The sequence below is a fragment of the Buteo buteo genome, chromosome 19 (genome assembly GCF_964188355.1).
Source record: "Buteo buteo chromosome 19, bButBut1.hap1.1, whole genome shotgun sequence".
NCBI classification, from domain to species: domain Eukaryota; kingdom Metazoa; phylum Chordata; class Aves; order Accipitriformes; family Accipitridae; genus Buteo; species Buteo buteo.
This window is the reverse complement of record NC_134189.1, coordinates 18,477,664-18,503,277: the sequence shown is the minus strand read 5'-3', so window position 1 is coordinate 18,503,277 and position 25,614 is coordinate 18,477,664. Positions and strand designations below refer to the sequence as shown.

Genomic DNA, 25,614 nt, shown 5'->3' with positions numbered 1-25,614 from the left:
TTACAATGCTGGAATAAATATTGTTACAAATAGCCTCTTTAGTTACAGCCCAGCAGACAAGTACATGTCAGAGCCTTTTAACAGGACACACTCCACGCAGTAACAGGGAGAACTCGTATGGCAGGTTAAGAAACACTTCAGCACAGGAGGTGTACGCATTCGGATGCACTCATCTCGGAGCGCGCTACGAGCGTGACCGCGTCCGCCCACGTCCGAAACGCTTGTGTGGCTGCGGGTACCTCCCAGCTGTCCCAGCCACCCGCACCTTTACCAGCAGGCGCCAGCCTTCCGAAACCGGTACCTGCCTTTGCGCCAGCGTACGCAGACACACGCTCCAATACCTGCTCGCGTGCCCCCTGCCTCCTTTTTTACAGTCACCAGGGTACGTACACGAATGCCTGAGAGTCTGACTACAGTCAGAAAATTACTGGCTAGCTCGGTGCATGTTTGTGCTGTGGCTCTCTGAAAGAGCGCACTGTAGGCTTGTCTGCATGCACACACATGCTGGCTCTTTGTGTTTGTGTACATCTCCTTTGCGGGGGAGCAGGCGGTTTTGGGGCTGAACAAATAGACCAGAGTCCACTTGCTGGTGTTGCCTGTTGTGGTGTTTGCACTAGATGACAATCTGCGCTCTAAGCTACATGTATAAAAGGTAACGTTGTTTATGTATAGTACGTATCAAGCTATAATTAACTGTAGATGACAATTACAAATAAAACTATGCTCCTGGGTTTCCAAGAAACCAGAAAAACATATACACACACTTCTCATTTATACACGGAAATGTTTCCAAGAAAAGTAATGTAAAAATATGTTTTATTTGCAATTAAAATAGGTTTTAGTAAAATCCATGTTCATCATGATGCTCATAGTTTTTAGTGTAATCTTCTGAAAATCAAATCCCTCAAGATGGTCCAAGTTGGATGCCCATAAAGTGACTCACCCAAATCATCCTAGCCATTTTTAAAAATCTTTTCTCATTTGTGACTCCTTTTATACAGTTTCTCTCCAATTCCACAAAATGCCTGTCTGACTACTGCCTTACAGCTGGCTGTCCACAGGGATCAACCCGTCTGGGAACAGGAGACAGATAACAGGCCATGTACATGTGTGGAGAAAAGCCCCAAGAGCTTTAGCAGAGACTCACAAAGGTGAATTCCAGCCCTGAGCCTACCCAGCTACTGCTGGCAGATAAATCCCTACCAAGAGCCTAACATACGTGTTCAGAACTGCACAGAGCCCACCTTCGCTGGCAGGCTGCAGCAGCAATTCATGCAACAAAAAACTCATCACGTCTCAGAGAACCATAGGTCTCCATAACTACACTACCCACCGCAGCAAAGAAGGGAGGAAAATCGGGGAAAGCCCCAGATGAGTGTTTGTTGCCTATAAAGCTTAAGATCACTCTACGGGAAGGAGAGTCTTTCTTCTGTACGTAACTACAAATATAACGTACATTTCTAAGGACGAATATGCCCATGGACAGATAGCTACCTTAGCCTAGGTCTCTTTTAATTCCATCCCCCACCTCAAAATTTCCCTTGCAGGAAGCAACCAGTGAGCAAACGCAAAGTCCCCAAAGTTCAGGGGGCTGCTCTAAGGCCCCCGGTGGGACGCTGAGCTTCTGAAGGGAAACCCTCCCTGGTAACACTGCAGCACTCTATTTCTCACTGCCCACCTTCCCAACTATCTCTTTTCCTTTCCCTTGAAAACAGGGAAAAAACAAATAAAATTTAATGCAAAATGCCAACACTTGCCTTCCTCTCAAATCTTGCTCTTAATAAGAAAGAAAACTTTAAAGTCCTAGATCAAACAGACACAAACTTTAGAGAAGTTGGGGTGCTTGTCCGGATCTGAACTTCACAGCTGGCTAGTCAGCGGATGGCCTAGAGCATGTATGAGAAGGGAGAACAAGTACCGAAGCTTTACAGCCTACATCTCTCTCCTGTTGGGTCAAATGCAAGAGACAGCTCAGGAGACCCTACAAGTTAAAAAGTGCAACTTCTTAATTAGTACTTAGTGGCTTAAGTGGTCACCCCAGCAACTCAAATGCCATTATAATCTAGGAGAGCTCAGATTTGGTTCTGTCCTTTCCTGTCTCCACTTTAACATAAAATAAAATAAAATAAAATAAAATAAAATAAAATAAAATAAAAAAATAAAATAAAATACATCAGTGTGCCCTGATAAAGTTTTGGCATTTATTGTATCAAAACCCCCAAACCCTATAGCTGCTTTAGAAAAATTTGCCACTGAGCAAACAATTTTTTCTTCCTGCTACCTTGTAAAAGAACCCCTCTCTGCCCTCCACGAGCCCACCAGGAGGCATGAATTAGAGAGGAAAATAAACTTCAACTGGGGTTGAGGGTGAGAAGTGAAAACAGAAGGGGTAAGGAGAATCCCAACAATAGGGAAGTAACAGAATAAAGTGAATGCAGATGGTTCCACTCCTGTTACTTAATCAAAAGGCTGTGCAGAGTCACTAGAGCCAGCATAAAGTCATGTGTTAGAACAACAGCTGATCTGTATTAAAGAAGATTAACTCGCAATGCCATGGTGGAGGGCCTGGGATTATTTTATGTACTTCCATTGCCGAACAAGCCGTCAGCACAATTACTGCCCTCCGATGTGAATGACTGATCTGTAACCACAGCTAAACAGCATGCTGCTTAGGGGCCTGGGTGCTTCATGAAGATGAATTTCCATACCATCAAAGTGCTTTTAATGGGCTTCCTGATCCAACCACAAGGCCTGCTTTGCAAGTATATAGAACTCAGGATGAAGGCTTCCTGTCCAAAAGGATTTGGTCGGTTGTCACTTGACAATTCCCAGCCAGCACAAGGGAGGAGAGGGGGGAGATAGGTAGAGTTGTCTCTGCTTTGGAGGATTAAAAAAAAAAAAAAAAAAAAAAAAAGAAGGAAAAAAAGGGTACAGATGCTTTCTGAATGCAACCAACTGCTGTATCCACAGCTGAATTCAATGCGCTTAACAAATAACGGCAATTTAGCTATGCTTGCGAGGAATAGCTTGAGTCACTTTGCATTAGCATCTGGCTGAGTGTTAAAGTCATTTCGACATGGGGAGCAGAGAAAAGAAATTTCTGCTCCGAGCATCCTTTCAAGAATGCTTAAATATTTGAATATAAATTCCTTTGTGCTTGTGATCACTTCTTCTTATATCTGACACTCTGCTTTTCCCTTTTCCCTTCTGGTACTCTCCTATGTGAAATGCCGTAAACATGCTCCATCCCTCTCTTTCTTTCTCTCTCCCCATACCAGTGCTCTTACTCTTTTAAGAGAGATTGTATGTACTGCCAGATACCTATTACACTGACCTCTTTTTTCCTTCCCCTTCCTCTCAAGAAAGTGCATGAAATTGGAGTCATTTCGACATCACTTACACCCAGGATAGGCTGATGAAAAAAGTACAGTAGCGAGAGACTCACATGTACATTTAACATTCATTACCCAGACTGCTGGCTTCTCACAGCTTATTGATCAAACTCCATCTAAAAACAGGGAAAATGGAAAGCTATCCAAATTAGCAATCTGCTCATTCTGGACAATATTGTTTGACTCACAAGCTTCCTAGGATGACTGACTTTCAAGTTTCTGCTAAATAGCTGATCTTTTTTATTCATTCTATTTATCTGCCTATCTCAGTGATTCACACAAGGCCTTACAGTGAAAAGCCACTAGAAGCGGTTTCAATAAAATTCAGTTTACACCAAATGCAACAACGGTCATCTTGGTTATACTGCATGATGAAGGCTCTATCACCTCAGAAAATATTGCAGGGGAAGAGAGGAATTGAGGAAAAAGTCTTGCTAAGCATATGATGTTGAGACACACACAAGGATTTGGATGCGTATCTTAGGTGGCTGTATTATAGGGACAGCTCACTATAAATGTGGCAGCAAGGACTGGCAGGTCTATTTATCCTCCATAAGCCACGGCAACGCACGGAAAGACATCAGGTATTTCCAGAGAAAAGCAGCAAATCACAACCTCTCTGACTTACGCGACGGTTACAGTACATACACATTTTACTAGTGAATATTCACTTTGTTGATATTTTATTACAGCACAGCTTCACAGGCCAGTTCAAAAGCAGAAGGTGGTAAGGCCCATACATTCTGCTGCCTCTAAGTTTCACTGCGAATATTTGGTGCAGTTTGTGTTGTCAATTCTCCATTTTTTCAATTTTGTTAAGTCATCTAACGTGACATGACAGTGCTACATTGCAATGGTCACAAAATATCATATATGACAACCTCACAAGGCTAAATACCCAGAAGCTGAGCCTGAGTATCAGCAAAGCTTATGTTCCTAAAGAAGCTTGAATATTTTCAAATCCAGCTCATCTCACAAACACATGTAAGCATTTCCATAAAGCAAGATTTCCACTTAGACCCAGAGATTTCCAAGATCACCTTCTCATAATACACGTTGACAGGCTGGAACAGAGAATTAGTGGCCTCCAAAGTTCTTGTGAGGGCTTTAACTATCTCTTCCTCCTCCCCCCTCTCCCCCAGGGGCCCCCAGGTCTCTCATGTCAGCTTTTGGTTGTGGTTTTCATTTTGCCTTTCCCTTTTTTTGAAAGAAGCAACTATTCTCTTTAAAAACTGATTGGGAAGAAGAAAATAGAGCAAGAAAAATGAGGGAAAAAAGGGGAGGAAGAACCTACGTATCTCCAAGGCGAGCCAAAAGCAATCTCTGACCCTTTGCAAAGGCAGTCTTGGAAACTCACCTTTTCTGTCCTGCAGTTATTGAGACCCAGGCTATTCACAACGGCCACCTTCCCATCCAGCACCTGCTGTTCCCTCCGAAGTTGCTCCTTCATCTGTCGGGCCTCCTGGATTGCCTTAGTAACAGCATCGTGGTCATTTAAATAACCTGACGACGTGATAGAAGAAAGGATATCTTAAAAAAAGAAAGTTACAAGAAAACACTTTAGCTTTCATCGATGAACTGCACCAACAGTTTATCACTATTAATGAGAAAGAGTTAACAGGTAACGCCCAGAAACCCATCCGTGCTTTGTAATTGTTACTGTTATGATAGAGCCACCTGGACAGAAAGCATGAGAAACCTCAGTGCCAAAATCATCGTCCTGATATTTGATCCCATTAGTTTCAGCATTTCCCTGACGCTGCAGAGGTTAGTCCTGCGGTTTGTATGCAGCAGGATGTAACCGGATAAGAGTTAGGGGAAGCTTTGATCATGCCAGCAATCCCAAACTCTTAAAAATAGACCATTTCATTCTTCCCCTTCTTAAAACTTGTGAATACATTAAAATAAACCACAGGTGGCGGTGGTTTGCTATAGATATGAAATGCATAATGGCTGGGAAGAGAAACCTCATCCACTGAATGCTCTCCACCACCACCTGTCATTCAGAAATGTGTAAGAAACCACAGCTACACGGACCTACATTCCCACTCCTATTCATGCTGCTAATAGTAGGTCAAATGTCCACTGTTTTGCTGCAAATTCACAGCCTAGGGCTTAGCCTTAGTAGTCACTGAATTATTTCCTTTTAAAATGTTACAAGCATCACCGGCACAGCTAATACTATTTAATTTTAAATGTGACACTGTCATTTTTTTCCTTTAGCGTACTGTAGATTATACTTATTATGATCTGCATGTGATTTGTAGGATAGAATACTGATGGGAGACTCCAAGCCTCAGTCTATTTTTCAAACATTAAAGGAGAGGCTAATATCTATCAATCTCCCTCCCCCCTCCACATCCCTGCACGCGCGCGCACGCACACTCTTCTTTCTGTCTTTTAACTAGGGCATAAAACCGGCATAAAATGAATCTGTAATATGAAATTGCCCAGAAAAGGGACTTCTGTTTGTGACATGAGGCTAAATCTAACCAGATCCATTGGTGAATTGTGACAGATGGAGGGACTGTGAGACAGAAGGCAGGCACTAATCACACACAAAATGACCGGCTTGCCTCAACATGTTCCATGGATTCCAGCAAACTTTACACCCTAATCCATTTTTAGAACAAAAAACATCTGGGCCATAAATCCTCTAATCTGCCAAAACACGCTATTAAATCCCATGATTTGTTGAAAAACACTAAGATTAAAGAAAGGAAATATAAAATGGCTAACTGCCGTGTTAGGAAAGTGTTATTAATACTCTTTCTTTGTCTCAATTATGAATGTTCTGTTCCTAAAGAGCCTTGTCTAATCATGTCAGATTACACATCCTTGTTGTATTGCTAGACTCTTCTATCTGATCTGCTGATTGCCAAAAAACGTAGGACATTGTCTTGCTGCTTAAAACATTTCAGGGGAAGAAGCTGATGTCAGATTAGTTCAGTGCTGCGCTGCTGTCAGGATTTTAGTTTGGTTTGGGTTTTTATTGTTGTTTTTTTAGACTGCAGACAGAATGGAACTGGTATTCCCATGTTCCATGGCGCGCAAAAACTAGAAAGAAAAGTTTCTGTGTGGTTTGACTGTTGTTAATTGTACTAAGAGTTAGCTTTTGGCTAAACACCCAGGAACCCTGAGAGTTTTGTATGAAATAACTTGATCCACATTGCTTTTATCAAATGACCCAGTTCAGTAATTCCCAGCCAATGGAATTCCAGTAATTCCAGCCTTCCCAGCATAAGGAAGGGTATAACCTGCACCAGCACAGTGCTACCAGCTGATTTTTGTTTTAATCTCCATTTTATCAACTTGCTTAGTTTCTTCCCCACTTTGCATCTGTTACTGATCAAGCTTGCATGTAGTCAGAATAAATTAAAAAGGAAGCAAACAAACAAACAAACAAACGGTGGTATTACTGCTGGTTGTGCTCTTGATTAGGCTAGGTATAATACTTTCAATCTGTAATACAGCCGAATGTGCCTAGGAACTGGAATTCATGCCCTTCTCCAGACTATTTGGCTTTTCCTGGATACTGCTATCTTTGAGACAGTTTGGCACATGACAGTGAATAAAAGCAAGCACTCCTTATGTTTTTCAGTAGCTGCCAAGATGCTGGTGTGCAGGGAAATGATTAATATAGAAGCGAGTTGAATGTAAATTATTGTTGTTTAGGGTAGGTGGTGAATTATTGACAGAGAGGGGAACTGCATCACATAAAATGCACTTAGTTACAAGGATTGCCAAACTAGCATAGAGATGTCGCAGATAATGGCAAAGGGCAGAGAGAAGTTGTTTCTGTTTTTAGTACACGGACATATGCCTGTTCCCAAAAAGAAATGCTTGGATTTAAAGTCATACATGAAGCCATGACATTTGTGACTGCTCAGTCTGTAGCATAATTTATACGCTGTAAGGATAGCTCTAGAAAAGGACTACATATCTGTATGCCCGAATACAGCTATACTGTTAATCATAGGACGCTGTAAGTTTACATCCTCCAGAGACAACTGAACAATACCTGAGCATTTCTCCATGCCAGGGGAGCCAAGCAGTCTGAAGAACTGCTTTCAGAACGGTTTTAATTTGAAGTTAGTGGCAGTGAAAAGTGACAGCTCAGCTGCATCCCAGCAAGGTGGGCTGTGCATAGCTAGGACAGACAACTTGTGCCTTGTGTTGACAGCTCAAATCATTCAGATAGTGGAAGTAACTGTTTGGCAAATGACTACACATTTCCCAGTGACTTTCTGTACAGGGATTCATCTCTCGAGCTAAAAAAGTGATCCAGTTTCTCTACCATTTTTAGGGACCTTAGTACCTTTGCTAAAAATGCTAAAAAAATTTTTTGTGGCGTAGCTCCTACTGGTGGGTGACTTGAAATTTCATGCTCACTTTTTTAAGATCACCAAATGGTTTCAACATGGTAATGAGTTTTACTTGCTCTAACTTTGGTTGGATTTGACCTAGCAGTTAGCAGGAAAAGACTCCGCAGGCTGTTCACAAGCCTTTCATTCTTCTAGTCCTCCATTAAAGGATAAACCTTTGTTAGAAGTAGGCTATGTCCATCCAGCTCCTGCACCAGTTAAAGACTGCTTATCTTATATATACAGTATGCACAGCGATACTGTTCAGCAACCTCAAAAAGTCACTTTCTATATTTGTAGCCGAGAGATATACAGCAGTGAACTCTATGTCATTAACAATAACTTAAGTATGTTATCTTTTGCTCCACAGTTTTCCATGGTTTATTAATGGTATAACACATTAATTCTTCTTACAAGAGTGACCTTTAAAGCTCCATTCATCCTCACAGCTTTTATCCAATTACATTATCACTCATTACAGGTACAGCATTTCAAAATCTGCATTTTGTTAAAAGAAGTAAATTGCAGGGGTCTCACACCTACGAAAAATATCAGGTATGTAGGGAAAGAAGATTGCAGAGGAGAGAACACGAGATATCCTGCCACTGTGATGCAGGTCAGATGCTTAACTCCACATCTAAATGTGGTGCTTACTCTACTAAGGACAAAAAATTTAATGTGAAAAAATTGAAACTCAATGCACTCACTGTACATGGAGAGCAGTAGGGCCAAACAAATTAAAGATGAAATACATTATTACCTACCACAGTTAAAGAGTATAGGGTTAATAATAATACTACATATATTGACAATTAACAATGTGATATTTACAAAATATTTATATAATTGTAACATAATACTAAATAAAGTTATTTCCTTTTCTAAAAGCCATAGAAGCATACTCCCTGTCTGATATATGTAACTCTCATTAACAGTAGCAATTATCATGTATGCACAGTGGGAGGGTAATACAGTGGAAGCAGGATCTGTTTTGATCTTTGGACATAACTATGGGTCTTTCTGGTGTCTGTGTAGGTGGAATATGGACTACAATGAGTTTGGGAAAGACCCATAGAGACACAAAAAGATTTTACTACATAGCACTGAGATATCACAGAAACAGCTTCTGATAGGTTTGACCTATGGCTTTTGTTTTCTGTACCATCCCTGAAAGCGGCCAGCAGGAGATGCTTCAGGAGCAATTAGACACACAGTAGCAAAGGTACAACTATCCACCTCACTTAATTCCCTAAACAGAGTTTATTTACATGCTGAAATCTTAATTCAGGTTATATTCAATCACTTCATGGAGTAAAATGTTTCAGTTACAAGGATGAAGAATGGGGTGTGTACACATTTTACTTATACGCACAAAGAACAGTCCCTTTAACACACCAGACTTGTAAAATCACCACTAAGACTGTTATTATTTAGATGGTCTTTAGGCAAAGGGGTCATTTTGGCAGGAGAAAGAATTAACAGTTTTCTGGAACAATGTTAAAAACAGCCAGTCAAGTCTTTTTGCAAGATACAACATCAAACTTGGTTTTTTGAATGAATCTGGTGATTGTTTTGCTTATTAGACCAAGGCAAAATAATGCTTCATGCAGCTTTTTAGCAGACTAAGGACTCAACCTGTAATTTTGCAAAGATGTATTTGCATATGTAGACTTTTCACTTAAAGGGAATTTTTTTTGAAGTTTATCCATCACTTTTAAATGACAGTACAATATCGTGGGTCTTTAATGCCCGCCATTAGACAGGTTGCTGTCTTCAATGTATGCCATTAAATAAACAGCATTTATTAACTTTTATTGATAAAGCAGTATCTGAAGTAATACAGGTCCTTGTTTTCTGAGTCTGTAAAAGTTAAGATGCTCTTCATGAATGATAAGTCTGTGGGAGTTTCTTCACTGACATCAACAAATGTAGTATTATGGTCAACCTGCGACAGTTCATAGACCACTGTCTGGCACTGGCTGATAAATGCCACTTTCCATTAACACCTATTAATCGTTATGAGGAGGGACAAATGAAACTGAGCTTACCTATTGTGTTAGCTCTGGCCGAAGGACTAGCTAAAGTTGCTGGCACAGAGGACTTTAGTGAACTGGCCCCACTATTTATTCTCAGAGTTGGCATATGAGGAGAGGTGGGTGATGTGGGAGACTTGCCATCAGATGTCTTGGGTTTGGCTGAAAGGTTCAGAGGCTGGGCCACTTCATCCTATGATGAGCAGAAGAGAAAAGAATGTTATTAAAAAACTGCTGTTGGCACAACACCCTCCAAGCAAAGACAGTTGTCTTCAGCTCATATGAACTTCTAAACCGGAAAGGCTGTACGATATATATTAAGATCAAATGTGATATCATCTTGTCATTCCAGTTTGGAACTCAAATGACTGATAAACTGGAAAATTAGCATGACATGATCAGAGAACATCCTCCATTTGAACTTTGTATGTAAGAATTGTCTCTGAAGAAATTACTCACATCAACAAGATATATGCTTTTATGATAAAAATGAAGAGCAATTTCACAGTTACGTTTTTTTGTTATTTTAAACTTTATATAGATGAATTAAATAAGAACTGAAGAGCATTTTCACTTAAAATTCAACCCACCACCCAAATTAGGCAAACGTGTTTGAGTGAGTGGGTTTTCAGTTGGTTTTTTTTGTTGATCTTTTGTTTTTCTTCTTTTTTCTTGTGTGCTTTTCTCTGAAATTCCCAGGCTTAGAATTCCAAGCACAAAAATATCATAGGAAATAAGTACTTCTCTTCCACTACAACAAGAGAGGCCTTTCCTCCCACAAAATTTGAAACAATAACCTGGGTAATTCTGCGTAAGCCCCTAGAGTTCTTCATCTTCTGCAGAACTGAACTTCCAACATTTCAGTAATTATTATTATGCAAAAATAGAAAAATTGGGTGACATTTTTTGCAGGGTAACTGGAATTATTCCTAAACCTGGCTTGATTACACAGAGTAACAGACAGTGCTATAAAACACATTAAAATTCTAAGTCATGTATTTTTTTTTTTGACCAAAATAAAATACAATAAGGGAAAAAAAACCCCAGGGACAGGAGAAAAAGCTTTTCAACAAGTCAGATATTTTAGAAGTGATTTTAACTGACTTTTAAATAACCACAACTAATGGATATGGTATTAGATCCAACCATCCCATATTAACTTAGCTCTCCTCTGACACTGTGACTTAGGACAGCCATCCTTTAGCTACAGGAAGCGTTACATCACGCAACTGGGTTTTGGCTCTAGGCACTGAAGAAGCTGGTTCTGATCTCCCTAAGTTGTAAGTACATTCAGTTTTATAGAATTATTCCTGACTTACAGCAATGCAAAGCTGAGTGGAATTAGACTCATAATGTTTGAGTGTTTTACTGTTACCACTAAGGTATCTTTAACTACTATCATATAATACTGATTCTTCTCCACAGAGGGTGGTGTGCTGCAGTAAAGAAGGAATTTTATAGTTGCCTGTCACTTGTGGAAGTATGATGTAGATGTATGTCTCCAAACACAGGACAATTCTACAAAGCACTGTCGTAGAACTTTTCCATTACCTTAAAGAAGCAAGCTCTGAGCAAAGCACTTTTGTTATATTTGATTATTTCTACACTTTCGTAATAGCCATAGTTAAAAATAAATTAAAGCTTAGCAGATAAACATATCAGGGACATCATGAACAAAGCTGTCATCCTTAAGTGGTATTTAAGCTGTCCTAGGTGTAAGTTGTGCACAAAATAATGGGGAAAAAAATCAATGCACAAAATTGCCTTAGGAGCCTATATTCTGTATTCTCAGAAGCGACTTAGGCACCTAGAAGGCAGAGTTTTGTTGATCTTCTAGGAGACTTAAGCCTCGGGGTTAAAAATGTCACCCAGTTCAACCAGCATTTGACATTTTAAGAAGGTATCCAGTACTTTACAGAAATACAAATCCATCTGTATTAGAATACAATAGATTAACTTAGTAGCCAAATGGAAGGAGACTTGCTCTGCTGTTCCACTGATTTCAATTTAAAATAAAAAGTAATCCCACAACAGTGCAACTATAATGTTGTAAAATCAGTACTGAGATAGTTGCATAAAAGTGTAAATACAAACTAGCCAACGAACCAACCAACCACAGCGACCCTGTGCCAGACAAGGATCCCTGAAGAGCAAAGTCACCTATTTGGAAGACAGTATCAGAAGCAAAGCCAACCTGCCCACAGCCTTGTTTCGGTTCAATCCAAGGGGGGTTAGTTTCCATGTAGATTCAATTCTTGACCTCTGTTCTAAGTCTCAACAAAAGGGGCCGATTAGTTTCAGATATGGCAGTAAAAGCTTCAGTGTGCTCTCTGGCCACTGGAAATCTGACCGAGAGCAGCACTTTGGTTTACACGGAGCAGCAACCAGTCCTTGATGTGAATGGCTCTCCCTCGCTGCAAAGTCAGCTTGGATTCCAACCTGCATCCTCGTGTTGAACGACTCTTTTCAGTCTCATCCTTTTGACTCAATCCCTTGGCTATCCTGTCCCTATAAAGTTTCTTTCCTTCCCTTCCTTCACTCCTTCTCCCTTTCCTCAGCTCTTCTGTTCCTTTTTTTTAGCCTGGTGTGAAGGCAAGGTCTTGTGCATGTCCACTATAGGACAGTGGTTTTGGTCTCATTTAATGCAAGTTAGAAATGGGGGAGGTGGTTTTTTCCATCATAGGCATCCAGCAATGAAGCTGTCTGTGCTGTAACTATTCTTGGTAGTAAGAATGCTCTTCTTCATTCAAGTCAGCACAGCCTTCTCTGGAGCCAAGAAGTATAAGGCCTTGTGGAAATAATAGAAGTCGACAGTTCCAGAGCTGATAAATGTCATTCCAAATTGCCCCTTCATTCACTTTCATTGTGTATTCAGGCTAATGGTAAATTAATCGGAGGTCACAGAAGCTTGGTTCTCATAAAGGAGGATAAGTAAACAATTTTCAGCTATTATGTGTATTTACAAAATCATATTACTTCACTGTCTGGTCTTCATAACATTTTTACTTCTGTTATTTCAAAGAGCATTCTCAAATCCTCGCTGGAAGTCAAATACATTAAAAATTCAGTCAGAGAGTTTAGAAATCCTATGTAGGATCATGAGTTGATAATAATTTAAGTAATTTCCTTCACCACAGTGGAACTACACTGATTTATTCCATGGGAGTCTAAATATCTGGGAAACAGGTAATAATATACAATTGTGTTAAGTGTGAAGATGACTGTTAGGATCTTCACTCCTATACTCAGTGAGCCATTTTACTCTTTTTCCCATCTGTGGACATAAATTCAAAATTCTCTGCTCTTCCAGTTTAAATCAAGAATGGTACAGTCTTCATTATTGATTTGCGGCTGCGTAACCATGACAAGAATTAGGTGTTGGCCTACCTTTACTTTTAACTATAAAATCTCCCAGCTAACATTCTGCCACATTATAGATTAGCAGGCTTCACTCTCAGTTATATCAAGGCTGTGTGTAAGCGCAGCATGACAGCTAGGGCAAATAAGAGTAATAAAAAGAAAAAAACCCAGATGTAGCATGTTCACTCCAGGTAGATGGAAACTTTCAAGAGCCAGGAGATTCAATTTTGTACAGTGGGATCACAGAATCTAGAGCTACTCCCTGCACTTAGTTTTTATTAGAGAAAGCTCAGTATTGATTGGTCCTTGCCTTTTTTTGACATGCAGTTACTCTAAGATGCCATTGATAAAGGTTTTTTTTTCAAGCCAGAATTTTTAAAAAGTTAAACAAAGTCAAACATTTCTTTATAAATCAGCCAAAATGATTAATGCTTAGACCAGAGGACGTTAAGACCCAAAAGGCTTGTAATAATATAAACATAGATGTGATGAAAAGTAAAATATGATCATGATTAAAGGTTATGAAATGTTTCCTTTAAAGTAGTGCATTTGTCTCACAAAACAAAACACACACAAAAAGAATAAATGTAGAGAATAAAGCATAAGCGAAAACACACGACGGAGGGCTAATAAAATGAAGTACCCGCAGCAAAAGCAAAGCACTAGTAAAGAGATTCCCATCCCCTGTATCACAGCAGTGTCAGAATAGTCGCCATTTTAGGAAGAGCTGGTGGTTTCCTTCCCAGGATTGGAAGACTGTCATTAACCAAAACTTTGGAGCTCGGGGAACGTTAAATTCTTGATTTGCTCTACATTTTTTTCCCAGCTGATCTCTAGACATATGAGGGAAGAAAGAAAAACCCTTCACCTACACCAGAATTTGGGGGTAAATAAAATATTCAAGAGCTGTACTTTTTAGCTTTACTCAAGCTGGATTTGTGTAACTCTGAGCTTTTATATTTAAGCATCAGACACTGGAAATCTCTAAATATAAGTGCTGCTAAGTTGAGTGTACATCACACTGCTTTTATAAGGTTTGTATGGTCCTTTGAAAAGGTAAAATGCTAGTAAACACAAAGTGCTTATTAATATGGGAGGAAAAAAAGAAAGAGAGAAAAAAGGAAAGGATTTGGTCACAGTCATACAGTAATGTAGCGGCAGAGTTTCAGACAGACCCAGGAATTCTGACTTGCAGTCACCTATGTTGCAAATAGTTGGCTGAAATGGTGTCTTTTCTAATCTTTCAATCATGCTGTCTCTATTTACTTCCTCCTATGATAAAAGGTTAATTTATCTTTATGGAGAACGGATACAGAAAAAGAAGGGAATAAAATCTGATTTTGAGAATCTCTCTAAACCGTTTATTAAAAATGGCACTATTTCAACACCAAGAGCTGAATAAAAGACTGAGAGCTCAGATGAATGAACCAGTCACAGAGAAAGAAAAAAAGGGCAGTTGTGGGGAAGAACCCAGACAATTCATTTGGATTTCATAATCTCACTTCTTTTCACATATTTTAAAGATTAGTATACTATTAAAATACAGTTACTGAATTATTGTACTGTCATTTAAATCCAAGTGCTGTATCCCACTGTGGCACACACTGAAGGTCCAGGTTGCACGGTTTATTACAAAATCATGAACTACTCTGGGTATCATCTGACTGGCAATACAAATGTGCTTAAATGACCTGGCATAAGCACAGCCTAGCATGCTCTACTAAAGAGGCTTTTCATGACCTCTGGGAACACATTCGCCACATCTTGCTGCCTATTTAAATGACCTTGACAGTACAAATTACAGCCAAATCAGTTAGAAATAAGAAGCCAGAGAGGGGGTTTCTAAAAGAATGCCTCAGCCACCTCACTAGAAACAAAGCCTCATTCCCCCACCCTGGTTCTGTTTTGTGGAGATCGTCATTTCAACAGAAATGCAAAATACGGAGCACTTACTGGCACGTCTGGGGCAGAAGACAGTGGGCTATTGTTGCCCACTGAACAATGCAGCCAGTCAGTGGCTTATCCATTCAGTCTTGTGCTCATCCAGAAACGTCTAACCAAAGTGTATCAGAAACCAAGGTGCAACAGCACATATGCAACGAAAATCTTTCGGCATGACTGTCCCTGAAGACTACAGTTGTCCACGCACTCGCACAAAGACACTGGCAGCTTCCTTCACATCCCCTCCCCTTCCTCTGAAGCCACTCATGGTGAAATTATCAGTAGTGATAATAAGAAGCCAAGAGGTAAAGGCAGTTGTGAAACATGTTGTATAAATGAATCATGCTGCTGATATTATCCTCACTGATGAAATAATTGTATTAAATTAAGCAGGGATGTTCACATGACAGGATGGGTGAATTAGATAATGCTCATCTGCAGCTGTACCTCCTCCTGCCACATTCTCAAGTTTTGATTAAGAATAATGTGTCCCTTCCTGCAAAGGTGGAAATTTCTCTAACTACATAGAAAAAGAGATGGAGACATAAAAACAGGCATCTTGGTTATGATATCATAATAAACACAACAGAATTATTCTTCAGGTTCAGAGAAGTCAGTTTATCCAACTCTTGCCCATGAGTTTTAGCACCAAAAGCAGAAGGTAGAACTAGACTCTAGCTAGAAAGGAAAAGAAGAGGCACCAAAGACAAGACGGGGGGCAAATACTAGGAAGAACTGCCTTCTTTCCTTCTGATCCTGCAAAGTGCACAGACTTTTCCTTCTGTGATAGCTGCAGAAACATCTCAGCCTGGATTTCTATCTATACCCAGAGCAGATTTTTTTTAATGGTGTTGCTATGCTGAGTATTTTTCCCTGAATGTGTTCCTGTCAGAAGGTAGACACTTTCTGGACTCAGCACATGTTACCCAACCAAAGTTAGGACTTCCAGACTTTACTGATACTGCCCAAATACTCCTATTCATGGGACTCAAAAGAAAGGGGGGAACTGAGCTGCCTTATATTTGTGACAAATATTCTTTTTGTTCTCTCATCGGCTTCCTTTACGGGACTACTCAAGGAATAAATTACTCCCAAATGCTGATTTATACACTGAGAGTATTCTTGCACAGTCTCCATTCCCGTTCATGGGGAAAAGTGGTGCAGGAACACACCAACTTAATCTGTTCTATAGTACCAGGGACAGACAGGATTTTTCCCTGGTCCTTTTTTACAACACTAGGGGCTCTCGGTGAGGATATTCTCTGGGGACTTTGTCCTCTCAGAAAGATCCCTAACATCTTCCCCTTTCATTTTTCTTCACAGGAAGCCTAGCTGCCAGGAAAGAAGTCTGCAGTTACAAAGACTAATTTGCTGCCCTGGAAACCCCAAGCTTTGATTTTGTCTAGTCCACATGTTGTCACAGTAAAATAAGAGAGCTGCTGGGTGGTTTTCCCTTTGTATTACTGTTGTTCCCTGAAGTTGCACACAGGATTCACAGACAGATATAGGCAGAACAAAAGAGGAGCACGCAAAATGACCTGCCTATAAACATGGAAGGCCCTAGGAGCTGGATGCCTTCCCCTCCTCCCCACAACCTTTTTATCCGATGCACAGCGCTTACTCTGTAGTATCGCTCTGTTCTATGAGCCACAGAATACAGACGCTGAAGTAACAGGACCAAATGCCAAACAAGTCTAGGATCATTTCAGTCCTCCAGCTAGCTTGGACATGGAAGAGTGTGGGCTGTTTCAGCTGCAGGGCAGCCTAAAAGCAGCGTCTGTGGAGAGAGCTACATAACTCCTCTTCAAAGTCTACATCCAACGATGACCTGGGGCAAAGGCCTTAATTTTGTGTAGCAACTGGTCAGCCCTCTGCACACAGAACCCTAAGAGCAACTCTTTAAAAGTCTTCAGGAAAGACAAGTGCTGCACTGGGACCTAGCCCTTTGGGGTCTCCTGGAGCACAAGGCAGGCTGTTTGGCCAACAGAATACACCAGGGCATGCAGCTTAGCAAAATGAGCAGACTGGTATGTGTTCACCCCAAATTCATTCATTTAGTTTCTCAGATCCTCAGAGGAGCATCCTCCAAACCATACTTGCAGCTTCTGGCTGGCTTTGGACTGCCAAAACGCCCACCATCCTTGTGATGTCTCCTGGTAATCTCCACAGACAAACAGCACAACGTGTTTGAGGAAAGCGGCTGGTATGAGATTTCTAGGCTATTTTTGCTTGATCATGAGTTTTCAGTCACACAACCTCTAGGGAAACCTGACGACTTATGGATGCTTATCCCAACGCAGATCCAAACTTCAAACATTCATTTTCATCCATACCAAAGTAACTGACTTACTCCTATTGCCATTATTCTGCTGTTTGGGCATTTGCTCTGCTGTTAGATTGAAACAAGCAGAAGTGAGAGTTGCTCCACACACTGCTTAGGACCCAGTGTGTGGATTTTCAGTACAGCATGGAACAAAATCGCAGGAGCAAAGAGCTTTTAGCATTTGCTTGCACCTCATAATGAAAAAGCTCCTTCTCATTCTGCATCTCTGAGTGAGCGAAAATTTAACTCAGTAGCCTCATTTACAAGAAAAACTTCAGTGAAGCTTGTTCTGAGCAAATCCTGCCAGGTTTGGCCTGAAATGAGAAGGGTCCACGTTGAGTAAAGATAAATCATGAGCCAGTGCAGAGACACTAGCCGCTTGGGATTCTGCTAGTCCATACTTCATGCCAAACTTGGGTCCTGTTGTTAGCTTTTTGCTTCTAATAATTATTGTTCAGCTGTATTTCTCACATCACTGCTGTACCTATTTATTTGCTATAATGCTATTAACAAAGCGCTTCTCTAAGAAGGCTCAAGCCAGCTGCTAAGCAGGAAGAGTGACTTAGGCACAGGTCAGTAGGGATTGACGCAGATACTGCAGAACTTCAGGAGAAGACAACAACTCATTTTTCATGCTTTTAACCATGCAAATCACTTTACATGACATAAAAATCATTAGAGAGGATCACAAAATTTTGGAGGACAGGAGGGGAAGGATTCTTCCTAGAAAGAATGCTTCTTCCAAACTGCCCCCGCTGAAATACATGGCAAGTAGTAAAGTGCAAGAGGGAAAAAAAATCACTTCTCCAGTGTACCACAGGAATATTAATTAATTAAAAATCATGATGACTCTGACAGCTTTTGCCTTATTTTACAAATGGGAAGAATAAGGCAGAAAGTGGCTAAATGATTTGCCTAATCTCACACAGTGAGTAAACAGCTGAGTCATAAGGAAGAGCAGAGCAATTGCCACTCTTACTCAGACCAATGTTTTGGCTTCTTTTTGATACTGCACTGAAGCTCCTAAAATGTCCAGCTGCTTCAAAAGAAGTTGCAAGAAAAAGTACATAGCTGTCAGACAGTTTGATCTGTGGCATGTATTCCTGAACTTGTGCTGGGTAGACACTGGAGTGGCCCATGCCCTGAAGCATGATGCCTTGTAGCTTGGGTCTTGGTTAGATTTTTTTTTTTTTTTTTTTTAATTCTTGCTATATAATTCTGTCCCAATAAAACCCAGAAGTCCAAACATGTGGTGTCGTGTCCTTAATAATGCACTCTCCCACCCATAACAAGGCTGTTTAAAAAATGGAAATAGACATTAGACTGGATTTTGTTTGCTGCCTTAATTGAACTTGGGGTCACCACCTTCCAATGAATAATCCCCAGTAAATGTTAAGCAGAATGAACAGCAATGAAAACAACAAAACCTGAAAGGACGGAGAAGGACTTGGAAGGAAATAAAACAAGGACCTGCAAAGCCAAACAGCATTACAAACTGGTACATTTTAAATGAACAACAGGAAAACAGAAGCCACACTGATCAAAGCCTCCCACCTCCTCTCTGTGGTGGATGACACCTTCGCTGGGAGCACACCACCACCTCTAACCCCACACCTGCAAAAGGAATTAATTTCAAAAAGAATACAGACCAAAGTGTACCGTATCAAAACAAATTAGCAACAGACCCCTCCTCCTGCTGTGGTCAGGCAGGAGAAGCAAAGATGCTGCACGGATTCTAAGATTCAGGGGAAAAAAAAAACAAAACCAAAAAACCCCAGCTGTTGAAAACTTTAGAAGAAACAAGTCAAAAGAGCTTGAAAGAAAAGAGATTTCAAACAGCTTGGACAACTGGCAGTGGGCTAAGAAATTCCTTTTCAAAAACCACCTGTGCTTTCTCTGACTTTGGATATCTGTATGTAGTCCAGGTAGATTTTTCACTAAGAGGCAGCAATGTATGCAGCACTACAAGTAAGTAGTGCAAAGATAACATGCACTGTTTTTATTTATAGATATATACAACTGTAAGAAAATTGTCAAAATATGTTTTGTAACTGTAGATATGACCTGCTTGACAATTTGTTTTTCCAACTAAAAGCTTTTCAAGGGGAAACTATCAACACAAAACTCATCCGTCTTTAATGCTTGCATGCTATTAACAACATTCCAGATCACTAAAATCAAAATGATTTTACGACTCTGTCTTGCTGGATATTTTTTCATTTCACCTCCCTTTAGCAGTAAGATGAAATCTAATCAGCAGTTCCAGAAACTGGAGGGAGTTTAACGTACTGCAGGGAATGTTCAAAGCAAACACATGCTCCATCACTGAGTACTGCACTCATAGAAGAATTTGTTTAATATTTATACCCCATCTGTAATCACATACATGGGGTTAACTACTCTAAAGTATACCTGTTGGAAAAGGTCATTGCTTTTCCTGTGCCACAGTCATGTCTTTTTTTATTGCTGATTCCTTAGGTCATGCCGAAGAGACTCGGGTTCAGTTCCTGACTTTCCAACAAACTTTCTCTGTGAACTTAAATGAGTCACTCATTATCTAATCTTCTGCACACGGTCACTGACATCTTTGCGAAGTTACGATAAAATATTACCAAATATAAATTTTAGTGTTTTGCACAAGTGCAAATGGCTACAGAAAGTAAAGGACCACCTCTTTTGTCTCAATTCTCTACTTACAAAATTGGAGAAAATACATCCTTTCACCTATGAAAAGGGTTTCTTCTATGCAAACCGGGCATACATCATATATATGTTTATCTAACTGCATGGGGACACCACCATTTACAACCCTTTAAGTTTAATAAGTACTATTGATATTATGTAATTATCCTAATGAACATATTAATCAACCATAATAATAAAAATTGAAATATATTGTAGTTTCTTTTTTTATTTGCTGCTGTCAGTACTGAATGCAGATTACAGGCAGAACAGTGTTGAAGAAGTATTCAGCCTCCCTTGGTGAATAGACTTCAGCTCCTATTCCTGATTCACACCAGCAAAAATGAAATCACCATCAGGACCGGTATCGGGGCCAAATTGCTAGCAGGCACAATGAACCACTAATTGCTGGATTCATTAGTAAGACTCATAGTTTGTCCCCATGAGATGCTGAACACTTTCAGCTCCTTTTAAAACCTAGCATCTTAGAAATTAAAATTAACAACTGCAAACTAGTATTTCTGTTATACTGTAGAAACTCAGCATGAATTTGAAGTCAGATCACAAGAATGCCAAAAATCTATTATGTAAAATTAGGCAGATTTTTATCTACCATTTTCCCGTTAATTCTGTAGAACATACACGCATCCATACACAATAGATATTCCATGCTGTTCCTCAAGCCTAAACAATTGGTTAAAATAGTTTTTGTAAAGCTGAAAGAAGACAACTGCCTTAAAAAATACCTTTCAAATAGCCCCAGCATCACACTGTTAAGATTGGCCTATTCTTTTCAGACATAAAACAAATGTCTATTTAAGAACACATCCAAATGCATTTCCATCACTCAGCCAGAACACATTCACCTCCCAGAAGCTAACACTGTAAGAGATGGAAAGAGAGAGGGAGAGAGAGAGGAGACCTTTAGTCCACCTACTGGCTTCACTAAAGGCAATGAATCCAGCCCTAGCTCATTTCAAGTAGGTTCAATTGTGTCAAAGGTTACCCACAAGCTATTTCTTGATGATTTATAGCTGATGTCTACAGATCTCCTTTTATTTTAATGATGACTTCAATACAGACGTTAAGACATTCTTTGTCTTCACAGAAGTATACGAGAGGGAAGTTGACATCTTAAAAAAAAGTCCAAGAGGCTGATTCGCTATTTCTGAACAGGGCCAGCTCTGGGCAGTTTTTATATCTTATCCATAAGAAAAAAAGGGAGAAGAAAAAAGCCCCCTTCATCCTTTTCTCCCATACTAAAGCTGCTATGTTTTTGTGACTTATTCTGGGCACAAATCCTAGAGCACTGACTCAACGTGTATGTCACCAGTTAATTATGATCAAGACAAGACACTAGAATACTTGGTAAGCATAAGATAATTTTATCGCTTCACCAGTAATAACATGTATTTATATAGCATTATTTTGCTCTGTTTGAGCCCAGAGCAATTTACAAAGTGAGTCCCAAATGATACTATCATGGGAATCCTTCCACCCAGCACTGAACTGTCATCATTTGGGGGTGAAGAACAACAGTGCAGGAAAAGCAACAGCAAGACATACTGCATCCATCTGAAATTCAAGATGCTGGTAAAACCCCTGAGAGCTGTCCAAACATGAGATTATTTTTAGCCTCAAAACTTGTGTGTGTGCATGTGTGTGAGTGTGTACATGAGGTCTGTGCGCATGTATGCATGTTTGTCAGTCTTCATCTCTATAGACATTTTGAGCGCACTGGCCAATCTCCATCATGTTTGATGAAGTCCTCAAAGGTCCCCCACCGTTTGTGTAGAGGAACAGTGGGGTAGGGGAGGGGAACGCTCTAAGCCTCTTCCCTCAGGAGAAGCCTCCAGTGCTTACCCACACTTTAACAGACACCAGGGGATCCCCCAGAGAGAGGTATTCTACATTTCCAGCGAGAGTCCAAATATTGTGAGATGTCACAAATGAAACTAGGCTTCACCACTTCTGGCACTCCTGGAGCATCTTGCTCATTTTAAAATGAAAGCAGAAGAGAAAGTATCTACTGTGTTCTGATCTGCAGGCCTCTGCCTATCTGTGCTATTTTCTCGCCTAGGCTAGCCAAAATGATGTGGCTGTTGACTTCCTCGCCCACTAGCCCCAATAAACATCAGTTGTTTGGTACAGTAGTGAATCTCCCGGGTGTTACACCACCACATCATTCTGCCTACAAGCTGCAGTTCACTGGGAGGACTCGTTTTGTGTAGAGAAATTGGTATTTCAAAGGCTGTGCAATTAAGAACTGTAAATCCAGACATGAAATGTAGTGGGCAAAGAGTCATATGACACCATTTTAACTTCTGATATCATGAACGAAATGCTACTTGATATGCATTTCTCAGCCAAATGTATGTGTTGAATTTCCCTGACCCCAAATGAGGTCTGTGCCTTGTATAGAGAACACTGAAAGCACAGGCTATCCACACATTTATGATGAATAACAAGCAGAGATGAATGAATTCACCCCAGAGTTTTAATTGCAGACTCTATTTGCAGTGGACATCAGAAACTAGGATCAGAGTACCCAATAAAAGGGAAAGAAGATAATTTCAGAGAAGATGAAGAAAATTGGAAGTAGGCACAAAAGGGGGTCATTCTGATCTGCAAGCAAAGCAGAAAAAACAACAGAGTTCAGACTAGAAGGACTCAAGATTTACTGAGGCAACCAACAGCTAAATTCAAAATATATTAACTTACAGCTGTAACCTGAAGTCTATAGAGCTCTTAGCATGGCTAAAGATAAAAATAATCATTGGCCTGGAATGATTGCAGCCCTGAGAGAGCTACCTTTGGAAAGAAAGAAATTCACAAGAACCCAACACAACAAAAATACTCTCCAGAACTGTTATATACGTATGTTTTCTTCCTAATTGTACATTGAATTAAAGCTGCTTTAGTAATTCTGTCACTACATTACTCCCTTTTCCAGTACACTGCTTCATAGTTTTCTCTGGAGCATTTTGGAGATGAATAAATGTACCCCTGAAACTCAACTTTAAGAAGCTTTTTTGCCAATTTTCCCATGGATATGTCATGTTGGGTTGTGTTTGTCACTATGTAACTCCTGTTGTGTTCTGTTAGCTTGAAATCACGTAACACGATGTGGCTGATTCATGACGTGACATGTCACTGCCTGGCATGTCAGCTGAAACCCTGTACGAACCCATGTGCTCCATCTCCATACACACATAGCTCTTTGAAATGGCCCCTTATTTTAAAACTACTAGCAGGTGCTGGCACAGCCACTCAAAAAAGTTTAAGAAACACTAATAACTCACGAAATACTCGAAGTTATATTCTTTCTGTAACATCATGATTGGAAATTGAAAAGCCTTCTCTCCAGCATTCCCATTAGAGAGACAAGGTCCTCCCCTCCATGCACTCCACGTGTCAAGATACTGAGCAATCTTTTATCAAAGACTTTTTTCTTAATAATATTTTTTTCTCCCAGAGATACCAGTCATGGCATTAGCTTATCTTTCCTTTAAAAGCATCAGGGAAAAACATAGCAATTGAAATGAAACAAACAGAAACTAAACACATTCATTAGTAGTAAAAGTACACATTTGAATTAATAGTCTGGCAGCATTAGTGGATAAAGGCACATGATCAAGATCAAAATTTTAAACTGTTTTCATATATTAAATCCTGTCAAATTACATCAAAGAAGTTTGTTGCATCAGCTTGCCTGCCTCTGATGTTCTTTGGATGCTCTTGAATGTTCTCTCTGGATACTACTGAAGTGCTTTTACTGGGAGATACTATAGTAAAAATTCTAACTCTGCTGAGAAATATTTATGCCTTAGCAGAATTGCCAACATGAAGTCTTCTATGATTTGAGACTGAAAATTAATCCCACTTGATTAAAATAGTAACTCATAGATTCATTTTGTTAGCTGCTTTCTAAGCCTTTGAGATACATTTATACCAATCTTTAAGTTTCAGCCATGACAGCCTGAAGCTTTTTGTTTAAATGAGATTCTCACATTTTCATGTGACTCCAGGAGCTGGGACTTTAAGGGAGCTGGGACTTTAAGGAAGCTATCCATTATAAAATCAGAAGATGTAGCCATACTGCTTTGAAAAATGTGTGTACTCTGAAGAGACGACTTCCACGTAATTTCTCTGAAACCCTTTTTTGCACCAGTTCATTTTACACTAAACAATTCAAACTGCATTCTGTACAACAAATGCGTTGTTCTGAGAAACTTCAGTGAAAAATTTGCAAGTGCTTCATGTAACTCCAGAGTTAATACTAACCTATAAGAATCTGTCTCTCTGAATTTGAAAATAAAATAAATTTCTTCTCCATTCTGCTGCGAAATGTTGCTTCTCTTCAGCTGTCCACAGCTACCAGGGATTACAGATTAAAGTGTTTCAGATTAAAAAATTTGTAGAGCTCCCTTGTTAAATGATAATCATTCAGCTGTGGGTACAGGAATACTTACTGCAAAATATATTTCTTTGATGCTTAGTTTGAATTGCATTCTGCCTGAATGTGTCAAGAGGAGCTAATTTCAAATCTAGCACATAACATGGAAGCAAACCACCCTTCTGCAGACAAAGCAAGCAGTTTCTGGAAGCTGCTAGACTGATCACATTAGAATTTGATTCAATCACCTCAGAAATTTACTTTCTGTGTTGAAAAGAAGTTCTACATTTGGTAAAACATAACTACGTTGCTGTCCAGTAGACAGCCCTGCCAATGCAGCCTTTGCACTTTACTTTTGATTATTAACACATGCCACAAAATACCCAAAGACCTAAACTGAAGCTGCAAAAGGGAAGATTTAATTCCTGAAGTGACGTACCTGGCTCCCTTCTAGAAGGATCTGGTAGAATAAGAGTCCTCTGCTCCATTTCAAGCTGTCTCCTAATCCATGAAATAGGTGCCTCGCTACAGTACTATTATTTTGCACAAGCCTGTGCTCCTGGAATAAACACATTCCTTGATTTAGAGAGTCTAACAGCTTGGAGTCTGAAAAATAAATCTCTGGAATAAGGGATGACCTTTACTTTATAGGAATTTTGTATTATGAAGGAACCTAGAAATTAATTTCATACTAGCATAACTGGCTGGTTTGTTATCTATATTTAACTTGGCGCTAATATTGGTCCTTCACCTTTGCAGTCCTGTGATACTCGGCAGCCCCCAGTGAAGAACACTATGTCCCAAGCTGAACTTCACATACTTCTCCTCATGGTTGGTTCCCCTTCCTCAGCAGAAAGACCCTCTCCTAAATATTTTCCAACTCTCCCTACAGAACAAGCCCACCCAAATGTGAGGAGGATCAACAAAAAACACTGCAACCAGAAAAATCCAATTTTTCTCTGTTTAATTATGCAGCTCCAGATTCCATGCTCTCCTAAAGCCCTTTTACTGCTATTCTTAGGACTGCGTGGCCAACTGGCAACATCAGCTCCACAGCTATCTTAGTGGCATTAAAAAACCTTGACTTAGTGACACTGTCTTCTTGTTTGGGACTCTTCCAATC

The 25,614-nt window shown here is 39.9% G+C and overlaps 1 protein-coding gene across 9 annotated transcripts in view; it reads right to left on the bottom strand.

Annotated features, from left to right (window-relative positions):
- The window catches only part of SOX5 (SRY-box transcription factor 5), a 291,945-nt gene that overhangs the window by 24,124 nt on the left and 242,207 nt on the right, over positions 1–25,614 (bottom strand). For 6 of the 9 annotated variants that reach the window (XM_075051376.1, XM_075051377.1, XM_075051378.1 and 3 more), the window contains 2 exons: positions 9,805–9,982; positions 4,750–4,922 (listed from right to left, as the gene is read on the bottom strand). In XM_075051376.1, the coding sequence (XP_074907477.1) occupies positions 4,750–4,922; positions 9,805–9,982 (351 nt within the window). The remainder of the gene's footprint in view (positions 1–4,749; positions 4,923–9,804; positions 9,983–25,614) is intronic. The other 3 variants (XM_075051382.1, XM_075051383.1, XM_075051385.1) reach the window with 1 other exon arrangement.